The sequence below is a fragment of the Tympanuchus pallidicinctus genome, unplaced genomic scaffold (assembly GCF_026119805.1).
Source record: "Tympanuchus pallidicinctus isolate F22 unplaced genomic scaffold, pur_lepc_1.0 scaffold1, whole genome shotgun sequence".
Classification (NCBI taxonomy): Eukaryota; Metazoa; Chordata; class Aves; order Galliformes; family Phasianidae; genus Tympanuchus; species Tympanuchus pallidicinctus.
Genome location: NW_026294618.1, coordinates 85,686,091 through 85,699,639, shown reverse-complemented (window position 1 = coordinate 85,699,639; position 13,549 = coordinate 85,686,091). Strand labels below are relative to the sequence as shown.

At 36.7% G+C, this 13,549-nt stretch overlaps 1 protein-coding gene across 4 annotated transcripts in view; it reads left to right on the top strand.

The window, feature by feature from the left end:
• Nucleotides 1-13,271, top strand: part of MTA3 (metastasis associated 1 family member 3) — a 120,347-nt gene extending 107,076 nt beyond the window's left edge. For 3 of the 4 annotated variants that reach the window (XM_052691363.1, XM_052691183.1, XM_052690918.1), the window contains exon 19: nt 9,671-13,271. In XM_052691363.1, the coding sequence (XP_052547323.1) occupies nt 9,671-9,806 (136 nt within the window). In that variant the 3' untranslated portion in view covers nt 9,807-13,271. The remainder of the gene's footprint in view (nt 1-9,670) is intronic. The other variant, XM_052691099.1, reaches the window with a different exon arrangement.
• Nucleotides 13,272-13,549: the final 278 nt, after the last annotated feature.

Sequence of the window (13,549 nt, the reverse complement as noted above, 5' to 3'; positions counted from 1 at the left end):
CTTCTGTGAGACCTCATGCTTGTATCTCCAAGCATTTAGATGCCTGACTCCTCATAGCAAAATTCATAAGCTGACTAAATACTTTGTTGGAGATTTGAATATAATTATGTACAGATCAGTTTTCCATCTGAAGAATCAAATGAAGACTACTTTATTCTTCCATAGGGCTGTTATACACAGAGCATGTCAGAAGGAATCGCCTTTCAGACACTTTTTACCTTTATATATAATGAAGTCTCACGGAAATGCTATCCACAGGAGTCCAGAAGCTGCTGACTGGGACTGGGCAATTTGTTAGTTTCAGATCCATCTCCACTGATTAGAAGGTGAAAATTAATTAGTCCACAGCTTCAGTGATGACAGCAGGGTGACAGAGGGCTATGAACAGATGGTTGTAAATGACCTAGTTACTGCTGCCTGAAAAGTCACACAGTTGAATCTTGTAAAATGATCTTGTAGAATACTACCCTGTTGTGAGCAGAAATTCACATATGCAGCTTCTCTATGGTGGCTTAGATACCAAAACATATTTTGCAATTGCATTTTAGGTAGGAGTCAAGTGTGGTTAATTTACACAACTCAGCTAAAGAGCAATGACACTTTTAGAAGTGTTACTCAACCACTTGCACCCATCCTCCGTTCACTTTGAGAAGAGTCATTTCATGGTCAGACAGAAGGCATGGAAATAGCCAGTGTATTTTATATTTGAGAGGGGAAATATAATTCTCAAACGATTTTTGCAAAATTTTATTTTCCTGGGAAACCTGGAGGGGAGGGGGAAAGGAGCTGAAATAAAACACGGGGATGGTAAGTTCGTTAATGATTGTCTTAAGCACAGATGTTGGTGGAAAAGCTGCTGTAAGATTACTTAACTTTTCCAGGAACCTCATTTGTTTTGTTAGACCTTCTAATCCCAGTTCATTAAAGCTCTTAAATGCATGCTTGGCTCCCACTGAGTGCAGACAGGTAGACTGAGTGTGTCAGACAGTAACTCAACCTTATGTTAAATTAGGATGTCATGCAATTTTTTTCACCTGTTTTCTTAGAATTTGTGTGTTTTTTTTTTTTAACTTTGAATTTCTTGCAGTACTGTTGGCCATTTCTAAAGGTTTTCCCTCAAAAGCCATCTTTTGTGTTTGTGCAGTAGATTTCATGTAGCTGAACCCAATCCTCTTTACAAGGTGTTTTAACTGAAGGTCTTAGGGCTTACTTTTTGTTAGCTGGTTGCTCAGCGTTTTCCTAAATCCACGTCCCCAGTGGGAATGTATCACCTTGTAATTCTTGGCCTTATTCTATTGTGGGAGTTAAAAACTTATTTGATTTTGAACATGAATTTATTTTCTATAAGAAAACATATTTGTATGTGAAGCCAGTTTCCATTTTAAAAACACTTTCATGGAGCCTTGGGAAACATAAAAATGTAATGAAAATGCTAACTTGTCAGACCAGCATAGTCTTCCACATACTTTATTATCAAAGAAAGTCAAGATCGAGTATGCAGACTTTATCTGTAGCAGTGCTCAAGTAACACTAGTTCTGAAGTAAAAGCAGCTTCTCCTCACAATTTCTGAGCCTAAACCATAGAGTTTTATTGCATTAGTTCTCTGCTATTAATGGCTGTAATCCTCAAATACTGTTGCTAAATTTCAGTTTTCAAAGATTACTTTTTTTTTTTTTTTACTGACAGAAGATTTAATTCTGAAATAATCTATATATTAGTGTATACATTCAATCATTTATTATTTGTTATGTTCTTCCAAGTACTTGAATTCCTTAAGATCTGTTAAATGCAAGATTCTGTAGCATTAATGTAAGTAAGGCTGTGAAGAAGCAAATGTTGGTCTCTTTTTGTGAAAAAGCTTGCATAAGTAAGTACATTGGGATTTTAAATGTAAAATACTGGAGAACGTAATGATTGTGAAAGACAATCACAGAAATAACTGTCAGTTTCTTGTCAGACATTTAAGGAGACAAGATGGGTGGTTGATTTCATTACTTGTGCAATGAATAGAGGTTAAAATATTTACTTGACCAAATACAATAGAAATATTCTGTAAGTGGTAAAAGCTCAGATTCATGCTTCACAATTCCTGTTGCACTAGACAAGGCATTTAACATCTGAGTAGCTCCAGCTTTTAGCCTGTAAATTTGAATAATATTAATATTCAGATACTCTCATGGATGTTCTGCAGTTTTTAATTAAACAGACCAACAACACTGTGCAATACTGGCAGGAAACCTTTGGCTGTAAGACTGGAGAGCTGAATGAAATCTTCTGAGTGTAATCAGAAAACAAACTAGAGTAGACCCTTGGTACTATGAATATTAAATAAAAATTCTGATCTTCAATAAAGATTACCTTAAAAATTAGCATATTAAGTCATGGTGTGGCAGAGCTTTCCTCTTTGGAGGAAAGTAATTGATGCTGCAGAGCAATCCCCTCGGGTCAGTTTTTTTAAGGTAAATTTTGGTATCCAGCTCTTTCTGGTCTGAAGGATTAATTCTGATTTTCTTCCTTTGCTTAATATTAAATAGTGCCAAGAAGCTCATCCAAGTGTACTCTGATCAGTACATGTATTATTCCAGGAAAAGTATATGCATTATTGATAAAGAGAAAATATTGCCTTTTTTTCAACTTCAATTGATATTATAAGATGTAAAATTGTAAACATAGAGTTCAGGCCACTAAACTCAGCTGAAATAATCAAACAGTGTAAGAAAAGAAACAAACAAAAAGCTTAATATAAAGTCATAGAAAGTATTCTCCTAATAAATAAAATACTAAAGTAGTTATACTGGAGTATTTGAAGCATATTGAAAGTGGAAAAGACAACAGAATGGAAGATATTTTTTTTGTTAAGCATGTCATAGAAAAATATTTTTCATGTTCTTCAGTTTCTATCTTCAGCATTTTTTTTCTTAATTTTTTTTTTGCTTTAAAGCTACTAAAATATGAGCTCATGTATGTTTTTGAAAATTATGCTGCTAGATCATGTGTCACCAAAACATCTGACCAGTCTATACCTAGCTTAAAGGACAAACCATCCAAGTCAAAACATAATCTCAGAATTGAAATCAACAAAAAAAAAATCTTTCTGAATCAAAATGGTGAGAGTAGCCAGGTAGGGTTTTATTCCATCTATTGCTATGTATGTGGCACAGAATGTTTGTAGACCAAGGCCAGAACTCAGACGCTGTATGTTCTTAACCCCTTCTTAAAGATATAAAAAACTGTCTTCTGGAATAACACAGGAATCATAAATTACTATGCAAGATGTTCAGGAAGGAGGTGAAAGCATTTCTTCATTTACCCTGCCAGTTCTGATGCGTTTTCTCTCAATTTTTTTGTCTAAGGAAAAAATGTATGCTGTCATGTGGGATATATTTTCATCTAATAGTGGGTTATATTTAATATACAGAGTGACTATTCTTCTTAAAAATACTAGATGGTGATGACAATTTCTATTGGCAAAGTATAAAATTCTATAGTGTGGGAATTCACCCACATCCTTTAGGGGAAGAATAAAGGAGTTGCTTTGAGGTCTTCTGGCTTTTGTGCCCGTGGAAGATTTTCTGACTCCTTGGGTTCACAGAGTGCAGACATATTGACAAATGTGTGGTGATCTTCTAGGTACGCTGATAGGGAAGGAAAGGTTAAGCAACTCTTTCTTTAATAGAGCAAATTCATGCCTTAAGCTGTCTAAAGTCAGTGTTAACTAAGGAGAGGCTAATTAATTTCAAACAAGGTTCAGAGCAGCTGTCCCATAGCTCAGGTTACAGGTCTGTTGAAGCCTGAGACATTGTTTTGTTTTAAAATACGTGAATAATTTACTTTTCACCCATTCCATTGATCTACTTTTGCTAGGTCTCATTCCCTCTAAGATGGGTGCTGTGGTTGAACGCCACGACTCCACAGACTGGCCTTTCTCCCTTCATTGATGGAAACTGAGGAACATGACTCTGTGTGTGCTTCTCCAACAGGCACTGCTTTTTGGCTTGCAGCAGGGGATAATGTCATTGCTGAGTTAGCAAAACTACACCTGAGAGGTAGGGCAAGTCCCCAGCTACTTAATCCATGGTGAGACTTGCGTTCTGTCATTCCTACAAACTATATTGAGGTTTTTCTTTGAAATGAATTTAGAGGGGACTGGAAGGAGTCACAGCTTCTGTGCTGCCAGCATTGCCAAAAAGTGAGCAAGCCCATGTTGCAGTCAAACTGATGTGCTGTCATTTTTGTCCTAGCCATCTGCAGTGGGTAAATTTAGTCTCTTGGTGGTAAGTACCAAGCTCACAGATGAACTGTGAGAATAATTCTATCGTTGATTGTTAAGGTTTAGTCATCATGTGATGACTGCTTTATGACAGAATCTATTTAGAACGTTTCTTAGGGGTTAATAGATAAGTTTATCTCAGTTCCAACGTTTAGCTGAAAAATTAACAGTAATGCTGAGAATAATATTTTGCACTTCTTTAATTCTTTCTCTCAGAGCACTCAAAGCCACTTTACAATATTAATGAAACATGCAATTTTCAGAGAAAACAAAAGTATGGAAAAATCTGCAGGATGAGATGATTTTTCAGAGAGCCATGCCAGTTGTTTGCAGTAAAAGTGATATAAATAATTTCAATAACAGATCAGGTCCCCTCTAGGAGTCACTCAATAAATGTACACGAAGAGATAGTTTCTGCTCCAAGGAAGTTGGATTTTTTTAGTAGATTTTAAACCAGCAGCAAGTAGAAAGAGATAGAAAGGCAGCTTGTGCCATTCCACAACACTGTCATAGAAGTCTGTACTTCAAACACTTGACCTGGCTTTTTCCTCTCCGTAATGAAATGGCTCAAAAACATTGTTTACTGCTTAATGTATTCATAGTAACTCTAAGCTGTTGCTCTGCTCTGAAACACAAAATGCCCTCAATGTGGTATGTTGTTTGAAAATAATATATTAAGCTTCTCAGGAAGATCTAGCACAATGACTTTTAGCTGGTGTGTCTATAAAGTGTTCACAGAGAACAGTTTTTCTCTTAATATCTGTGCCAAATTGGAAGATAACCACAAGCAAAGGAAAAAACTTCCTTGCTAGAAGGGAAAAAATAAGACAAAAGAAAAAACAAATCCATTTTCTTATGCTTGCAATGGACTTGTTCCTGTTGCACTACCAGCAACAACTATGTAATAATACAGTGGCTGCTCCAAAAGCATTTATATGATGCTCAAATATCTACAGCAGCACCTCTTTAATCTCATAAAGATTTTATCATGCTCTGCCACCTGTATTACTTTTATAATGTAAACTAGTGACTCAAGGCAAGTGTTTTCTGGTAACTGTGTACATAATAAAACATACTTTGTTTTGTAAAGGAGCATTTCACAAAGGAGCTTATTGTCCTAGTTTCTATAATTTTGAGGTTAGGGTACACTTGAGCCTGAAAGTGTTGGGAGGAAAAAAAAAAAAAAAAACAAAAGCCTATATCAGCAAGCCAAACAGACAAATAAAATACAGCATTCCCACTCTGCATTTTCACACAGGTAAAAATGAAGGAAGTGCTATGAGTTTACCAAGTTTTGAAGGATCTGTATCTGCATCTAAGAGTTCATCTCAGTTAATTTTTCTTTTAGCAGACTCAGCACTGCTCACTTTATTGCCTTTCACTTAGTTTAAAAGTCTTGTTGAAATTAATGGAAAGACTGTAGGACTCCTAAAACAGTCTCCTTTTTTGTAATTTAATCCACTAAAGAGTTATAGTGTACTTCTGGATACAATAAGCCTTCAGGGAAATAAATGGTAATTAAGACAATTATGCCACAAGGAATCATGGCTACTTATTAAGTAGCTGTGTTTTGCTGGGTGGCCTTCAGCTTGTGCTCAAAGAGCTTACATTGCACATGTTTGCATTGCCTTGGAGCAGCAGTAGCAACTTCACACATCTTTGTCACTTGAAATATAGAACATGGCAAACTTAAAATTGTTATTTAATGTGTGTCTTGATATTAACACTGATTGCAAATTTTGCATAAAGCATATACAAAAATGCAAAATTCCGCCTTGTTGTAGTCAGTATTTAAAACTCTGCTCTCTTCAGAGTGGTAGTATTTTGTAAAGCTGGCAGATTTAAGTTTCTGCATACAATTGGCAAGTCACAGTGAATAGTGAACCCCAATCCAAAGTGTCAGTGAAATTTCAGTGTTGACTGTGCAGCTGATCCATTCTCTTATGCTTGCTATGGACCTGTTCCTGTTGCACTACCAGCAACAACTGTAATAATACAGTGGCTGCTCCAAAAGTATTGTTTTGTGTGTTATTCAGTTGACCCACAATGTCAGAGGTGGATGTTGATTGGTTAAACCTTCCCACCAATTCTCCATTACATGTTGTTGCAATGTAACAGATAGCAACAGAGGAGCAGTCTGACAAAATGGGGTCTGAGACGAAAATCTCTGTTCCTGAAAAATCTAAATATCACAAGAGGTTGTAAACTTCAGTAGATGGTTACTTAGAGGAAGTAGAAGTGCAGAATCCACTTAAATCCTAAAAACGGGTTGGTTCAATGAACTTGTTTGTCTAATCATGTTTAAGCATGGCATAAATGCACTATTCAGTGTAACCACTGTTTCTACATAGTGTATCACAGTCCCTACATAGAACTTGCAAAGAGAAAATACATCTTAATAGTGTGCAGTACTTACATACATTTCCATATTTCTCTGAATAGCTGCCAGGCACCTTATTTACCTTTATTCTGCAGTTACTATCATGTGTACATAAGTAATTTGTCACCCTCTATATTCGCAACAGTGCATCACATCTGACATAGAAATGAGTGCACTGGGCTTTATATACCAATCCCCTGTGTGAAGGTTCGATTCATTTTCCCACTTTTGGTCTCGGGAGGACTAGAAGTACAATGCAAAGGCTTTAAAACATTTTTTAATTAGCATTTCAAATGAAGTCTTTAACACATCATGCTTCAAGCACCAGTACAAGAATCGAAAGAAAAAGCAGGTGAAAATGGCAATTACTCTTTCCTAACAACTGCAAAGGATGTTATCACCGCTACAGATATTAAAGTCATTTACTTGCCAGCACCAAATAAAAAGCTGTATGTAATTAAAACATATGGCTGGCATTAACTGAAAAAGGGACAGGAAATTGAACATTAAAGGTGACTCTGCCCTTAATTTGCTGTATTGCTTGGGGAGAGAGGAGATTGTATTGAAGTGTTCTGAGAGAGAGAGGCGCCGACAACCTTATCTTAGAATTTCCTACCTTTTGTCAGTTACCATTATAACCTGATTACTCAAGTGTTTCAAAAAAACCCAAAAAAAAAACAAAAAACCTGATGAAGGGTTGTAAAACATGATCAGTGGCTCTTAAAAAGTGTAACTGTTTTAGATGTTAATTCTTCAGCATAATGAGTCCATTTTCTCCACTCTGTATATTTTTGCTATTAAAGTCAGTGGAAATTTCCATCCTTCGAGTTTTATTTCTGCAAGCTAATTACTGGAAACATTTTCACAATTCTGTTTAAATAGAAGTTCTGGATTGTCTTTTCAGAACGTGTACCAGATTAGCTCTTCTGACTGCCTGTATGGAGCTACTTCCATTTATAATAAGTGAAGGGCTGACAAATCAGGTTTGTGGTTTGCTTGATGCAATGCCAGTGGTGTTTTCAATTCTGCCATTCTCTGTGCTAGTTGTTAAATACATCTCTTGATCTACTATCCTTGCCTAACAATCATAAATCCTAATCACAGATATTTTACTATCCTTACATTTAGTATGAGCTGTATGTTTTTTTCACTGTTAGGAACTCATTGACAGCTTATGAAGTTTCCATATTATAAAGTCAGAAGGGAGAACTATTATCTAACCATTTTGTAAACTGTGGGCTTCTCAGTTTAATGAAAACATCAGTTCTTTCAATATTCTATACATATTCTGTAACAAATGTATTAAAAAGGGATCCAGTTCTGTAGGCTTTTTCTGAAGTGATCCCCATTACAGTATTTGAGGGAAAAACCTGTCGTCTATTAACATAAATTTATAAAGCCTTGCTATCTCATTGTTTTAGAAATACATATTTCTAACAGTTTTGGGTTATGTTTCTATGATCTTAACATTTTGAATACAATTCCTTGTCAATTTATTTTATATCACCTTAGGCTTAAATTGAGATGACCATGTGAAGTAATCAATGAATAAGTTTGTATTTCTGTGGGACTGCATGAATAGCTGAAGCTTTGCTCTTTGGGAATTCATTTCCTTTTCTTTTATTATGCGTAGTACTGAATGATGCTAAATCCTAGCTTGGTATTCCAGACCATGAGATGCTGACGACATCCTACTTTCAGGCAGCTAAGACAAATACTTCCCTATGCCTTTCAAAAACATAAACCAAAATAGGCATATTTTTCAGGCTCCCTTAACAGAGCTCAGTATATTCTCCTGATTTTTGGCTTATTGTTTTGTCCTTGATTAGATTCTTTTCTCTGGCTCAGTAACTTGGTTGGTAGCTTAGATTCCTGAAAACTCAACCAGCAACTAAATATGCACTTGAAAATTTAATGTGCAAATAAGAGCCATTTTAGTACTCCATAGAGTATATTTTAAGCTGTCCCTGTATTTTCAATTTCAAGGACCACCATTTTTCAGTTTCAGCGTTAGCAGCCCATTAAGATGAAAGGAAAAAATCAATTCTTTGGTTACTGTGTCAAAACCTTGATGCACTCTGATGAACATCAGCACTATGTAATTTGCAATCAGGTCAGATTTTCAACTTCGAAAGTCTGAATTTGAAAATCTGATCTCTCTAATTGGTAAAGGGCAGCATTCACTGTAGTTCATTTCCATAAGCTCAAAACCTTTGTAATTTATAAACTGTCTAACTGAAATCTGGGATAACAAATCTGAGGGAATTCAGAAAATAAGTAATTTTCCACCAACATGTGATATTCTGGACCCTGCCAATGAAGATGATTCTCAGTATACTGTATTCATCATTTCCATGTTTTCTGCTACTTTGCTCTGGTTATAGTTTATGGTTTTGATTTATAACAATACAGAGACAGTAGTGCAGTTGGAACTTAACTAAGCTTTTTCTATGAAACTAATTATCCTTGAATGCATAAGATTACAATACAAACAACATGACCACCTCTAGTTAATGTTTGACTAAAATTAAAGTGAATTTACTGCATCTGTAGGGTACTAGCACAAAAAGCCCAAAGTCTCAGACTATCCATTATTTGCAAAATTGGTACAGTGAAAATAACCACACTGAAAATTGTTCCCAGTCTATCACTTTTAAAGAAATAACACATTTGTTTAGGTTCTTTCTTCTGTGACCCTTCATTATTATATTGAAATCACACATTTGAGTATTCTGTCCCAAGATTTCATATAATTAATTGTTATCATCCCAATATTTTCTAACACCAATTCATTGAGTGAATGTCAGTTACTAGTTGCAGACAACTGTGAATCACCAGTTGATGGACAGGCTCTGTCTAGCTGACTGAAAATCTCTTTTTCCAGGAACTAGCCTTCCTCCTCTGGTAAGAGTAGTTGTTCGTTTGCTTATTATCTCTTCAGCTGCCTGTTAAAGACTGAGATTTATCTCTGCTATTGTCTCTTTCTTCTTTCCCTCCTTTTCTCCTTCCCTTCATACAGAAAAACCCGTAAGAAGTTTACCAAGTTGCAGCTGAAAAGAGCTTCCAGAACACCTTGTTCTCCAATTCTTGTGAAGACAAAATCTCTCATGAACGATAGGCAGGCACGAATAGAGCCGAGAGCCATCACGCACTGAAGACACAACAGCATCAGCAACATAATTATGTTAAAATCTTGTTTAATTGTGAACACAGATACAGTGTGACCTTCCACATCTTCAGGACCTGTATGGACACTGTGGCTGGGTTCTGTGTTCTGGTCAGGATCCAACAGTAGCCCTTGTTCTCCTTTGTCTCTGTAAGGGCTACTTAAGGTTTGCTGTGCAGGCCTATTGATGATTGTCCTGCTATCTCCCCCACTTCCCCTCATCACACTTGGATGGTCAGAGAGGGACTATTCATACTGACCGCAAGGAAGAAATATGGATGCAGTGTACCCCCCACAATTTTGTCTATGCCTTCTAGTGGTGTGATACAAAAATAAGCACCTTTAAAAACAATTGCAGTGTCTTTGTAACAGGATTTAGCCTATAGAAGTCAGCATCTTCAAAAAGTGCTGCAGACTTCAAATGTTTGAATTTTTTAATATTGGCTTGAATCACTTTGGATTTGATTTTCTGATCTGCTGAGCAACCAGAGGTAGAATGAAGAGTTGTTCAGCACTTCTGAAACTTGGACCAAATTAGGTAGTACTCAGAATTAGTGGCCCATTTTAAAATGACCATATTAACTTTGGTTAAAATCCTAGAAAGTATCATGTGTGGACATGACCATCTGGCTGGTATGGTTATCTATATATTTGCAAGCATCCACCTATTTGTTTGGGGATTTTTAGCATTTCTTGAAGTCTAAGTTGAACAGTCAAAGCCAGCAGAATGCCATTCCCAGGAAAACATGAGGAAATAAGAGTATTTCCTATTAGCAATGACTCTCCACTAAATAATTACTACATTTTAATACATATGGACAAGAAAGTTGTCTTGCAGCAGAATGCTTTGAAATTCATACTTGTAAGGCTACAGGTGGAGACTTACCATGGAGAGATGATGTGCCTTTTGTAACTACTTGTAGGAAGCTGTCAGTCCCCCTAAAAGTGGGAATGGCAACAGAGACAGGTCTTTTTTCTACTCAGGTACTTACAGGTGAATAATCTCTGCCCTACTTTGAGATCGAGAGGCAAGCAGTGTGTAGCACTGCTGTATAAACCTAAGCTGAGATATACTGATTATCTTAAGCAAGTTATATCTTTCAATAAATTTTGTTTCCATATGGCTTTTAACAGATAGTCAGACACTGAACGCATCGCCATAAGCTGGAATAAACTTCAAGATGTTTTTTCTAGTTCTTTACTAGGTAACTCTAGCGGCACTGTATTATCTGGCTATGGATATGCCCAGCTCTGTGGTTAGAAAGATGAAGGTGTAAGTAGTATCTCGTACCTCTTGGTGATTCCCCCCCTTCCCCTTCCTGAAATATACACCCCACGCTATTTACAGTTTCAGTCTGAAAGATCATCTGTGATACCAGCCTGTAACTAGCCATGCTGACCATGTCAGATTTTGAACACTTGAGACAGTCACCCAGACGCTTCCTCGAGAAAGAAAGCACACTGACCTTCTGAAGGAAGTTGATTTTACAGAGTGACGGATCCAGGTCTTGTCCACTGTCCTTCACCAGCAAGCAAAGGGTGAGTAAGGAGGAGAGATTTGGACCTGAAATGTTTCTAATACCCTGAGCACCCTACTGAATGTCACTGATTGGGAATCAATTGGAGAAGACCTGGGATTCATCCACTTACAGATTTTTTTCCCGGAGCCACTGAAGTGTGCAGCCCTGGGATTCTCTTCTATCCACACGACCTGCTTTTTCCTCACAACAGGAGAGTATTTCATCAGATACTGAACAGCCACAACTCATTCTTATTAGAAAGAATTGCCTTTAATAACTGCGACATATGGAAACACCTTCTGCATAATAGCTTTCTCACATATTAAAATAAAGAAAGCATGATTATTCAGCAATCTATTTGACTGAAAGTATGAAAAACATAAGCAGAAAGTGCTTTGCCTCCCTCAGGCACCCCTGAAATCACATACAACAGACTCATTTTCAAAGTGTCTTTTGCTGTAAGGTGATGGATATCTTTTTTTACCCTGCCTTATTAAGCTTGTATTCGAATTATTTCAGTCAGTGTGCTACAGTATCTAGCCAGTATTTTGTAAAATCCTCGTGTGTTTCTGCCTTTGACAAAAGTATTAGTATTTGTAACAGTCCCTTGTGACATCATTTTTTTTTCTTTCCCTCTGAGGAGTGAGAGATTCATAACGACTCCCTGTTATGCACCTTGATGCAACTTAACATATTCTGCATCAAGCATCCAAGGTAAGGAAGAGTTCTCCCTTGCAGCTTCAAGCCAAGGGAATTCATCAGGAAGCAGTAGAAGTAATGCTGTGACCCTGCCTGGCAGAGTTGTGCCACTGGTCACAATAGCCAACAGCCAACACTCGCAGAGGTTTAACGCAGTGGAGACTGTTCACTGATATAACACTGATATAACCATCCTCAAACTGCTTTGCATGCAGCTGCGTGGAGACCTTCCTTCCTCTAAAATGCACACAGTGCACAGAGAAACTGCACGCCGCGTATCGCACCTTTGTCTTTACATGCTCTCTCTCAATCTTACCCTTCCTGTGAGATGTTCTCCAGGGATGGATACAGAATTTACCTGTGAATTTCAACAGAAAGCAATGATGGAAAATTAGGTGAAAATATGTTCCTGCTTCATTTGACTTCTGTAGAAATTGTGACAGTTCTTTCCGCAGCACCTCGCAATTCCATGCTGTCTGTTGAGTTGAATTTTGGTTTTTTTTTCCTGCTGACCTTGAGCAAAGATGGCACATTCCTGTGTAAGTTACAACAGTACTGTTTTTATCAAGCTTCTCAAACTAGTTATTTTAAACCTAGCTAACATATCTCAGTCATCAACAATGACGCTGAGTATAAACATATGCCTCAGAAGCAAGGACAAGACATTTGGTTCTTAACATGGATGTGAGCAAGAAAATCTAGGCAGCTTCAGTACTGTGTTTGCAATATGATTTATTTTCTTGTTAGCTAAATAAGAAAGCTATCTGAAAAACCACGTCTCCCTTTACAGCTACAGAGTTCAAAAACCATGCAAAATACATGCTCATTTTTTTGTCCAGAGGTCTCATATAAAGAGGAAGAAGATTTTGTTAAAATTCAAATGTCCATGTTACCAATTTCAAGTATGTAGCTAATCTGCAGTCTTGAAATATTTAGTATATTTTTTCAGATTATTTTTCGAGGTTATGATTTGGTCAAGGAAGCTTTGGTTATGTAGGATGGAAAAATGAGATCTGGGGATACTTGAAATACATTGCTGACATTCCGACTACATTCTGAATTGGTTTTTTATTTTGATCAAAAGCAAATATTTGTTTCTGTAGTTCAAAACTTACAGCATGGTACGAGAAAATGGGAATTAAAAACAAAAAGAATGAATGAGTAGAAAAAGAATGAACCAGAGTCGGCACTTACAAGATGCGCACCTTTTATTAAACTGAAGCAAGCCTTTTGTTTTTAATAAATATCATTTTAACCTAGGCACTTTCCTAATTATAAAGTTACAGATAAAATGGAATGGCTGCGTAGTAGTTTCTGGTATAGTCACAGCATTATATCCTACAGCCTTGTGTAGAGAACAATTATACTCCTTCAGAAATATTATATTGCAAAATACAATATAGTAGACACAGTGCATTTGTATATGTGCAATGCTGTGGTAATGGAAGTCTGTTAGAATCCTCTGGAAATGTCAGCAAAAATATTTTTTGTTTTACATTTCTTCTTGAAGGTC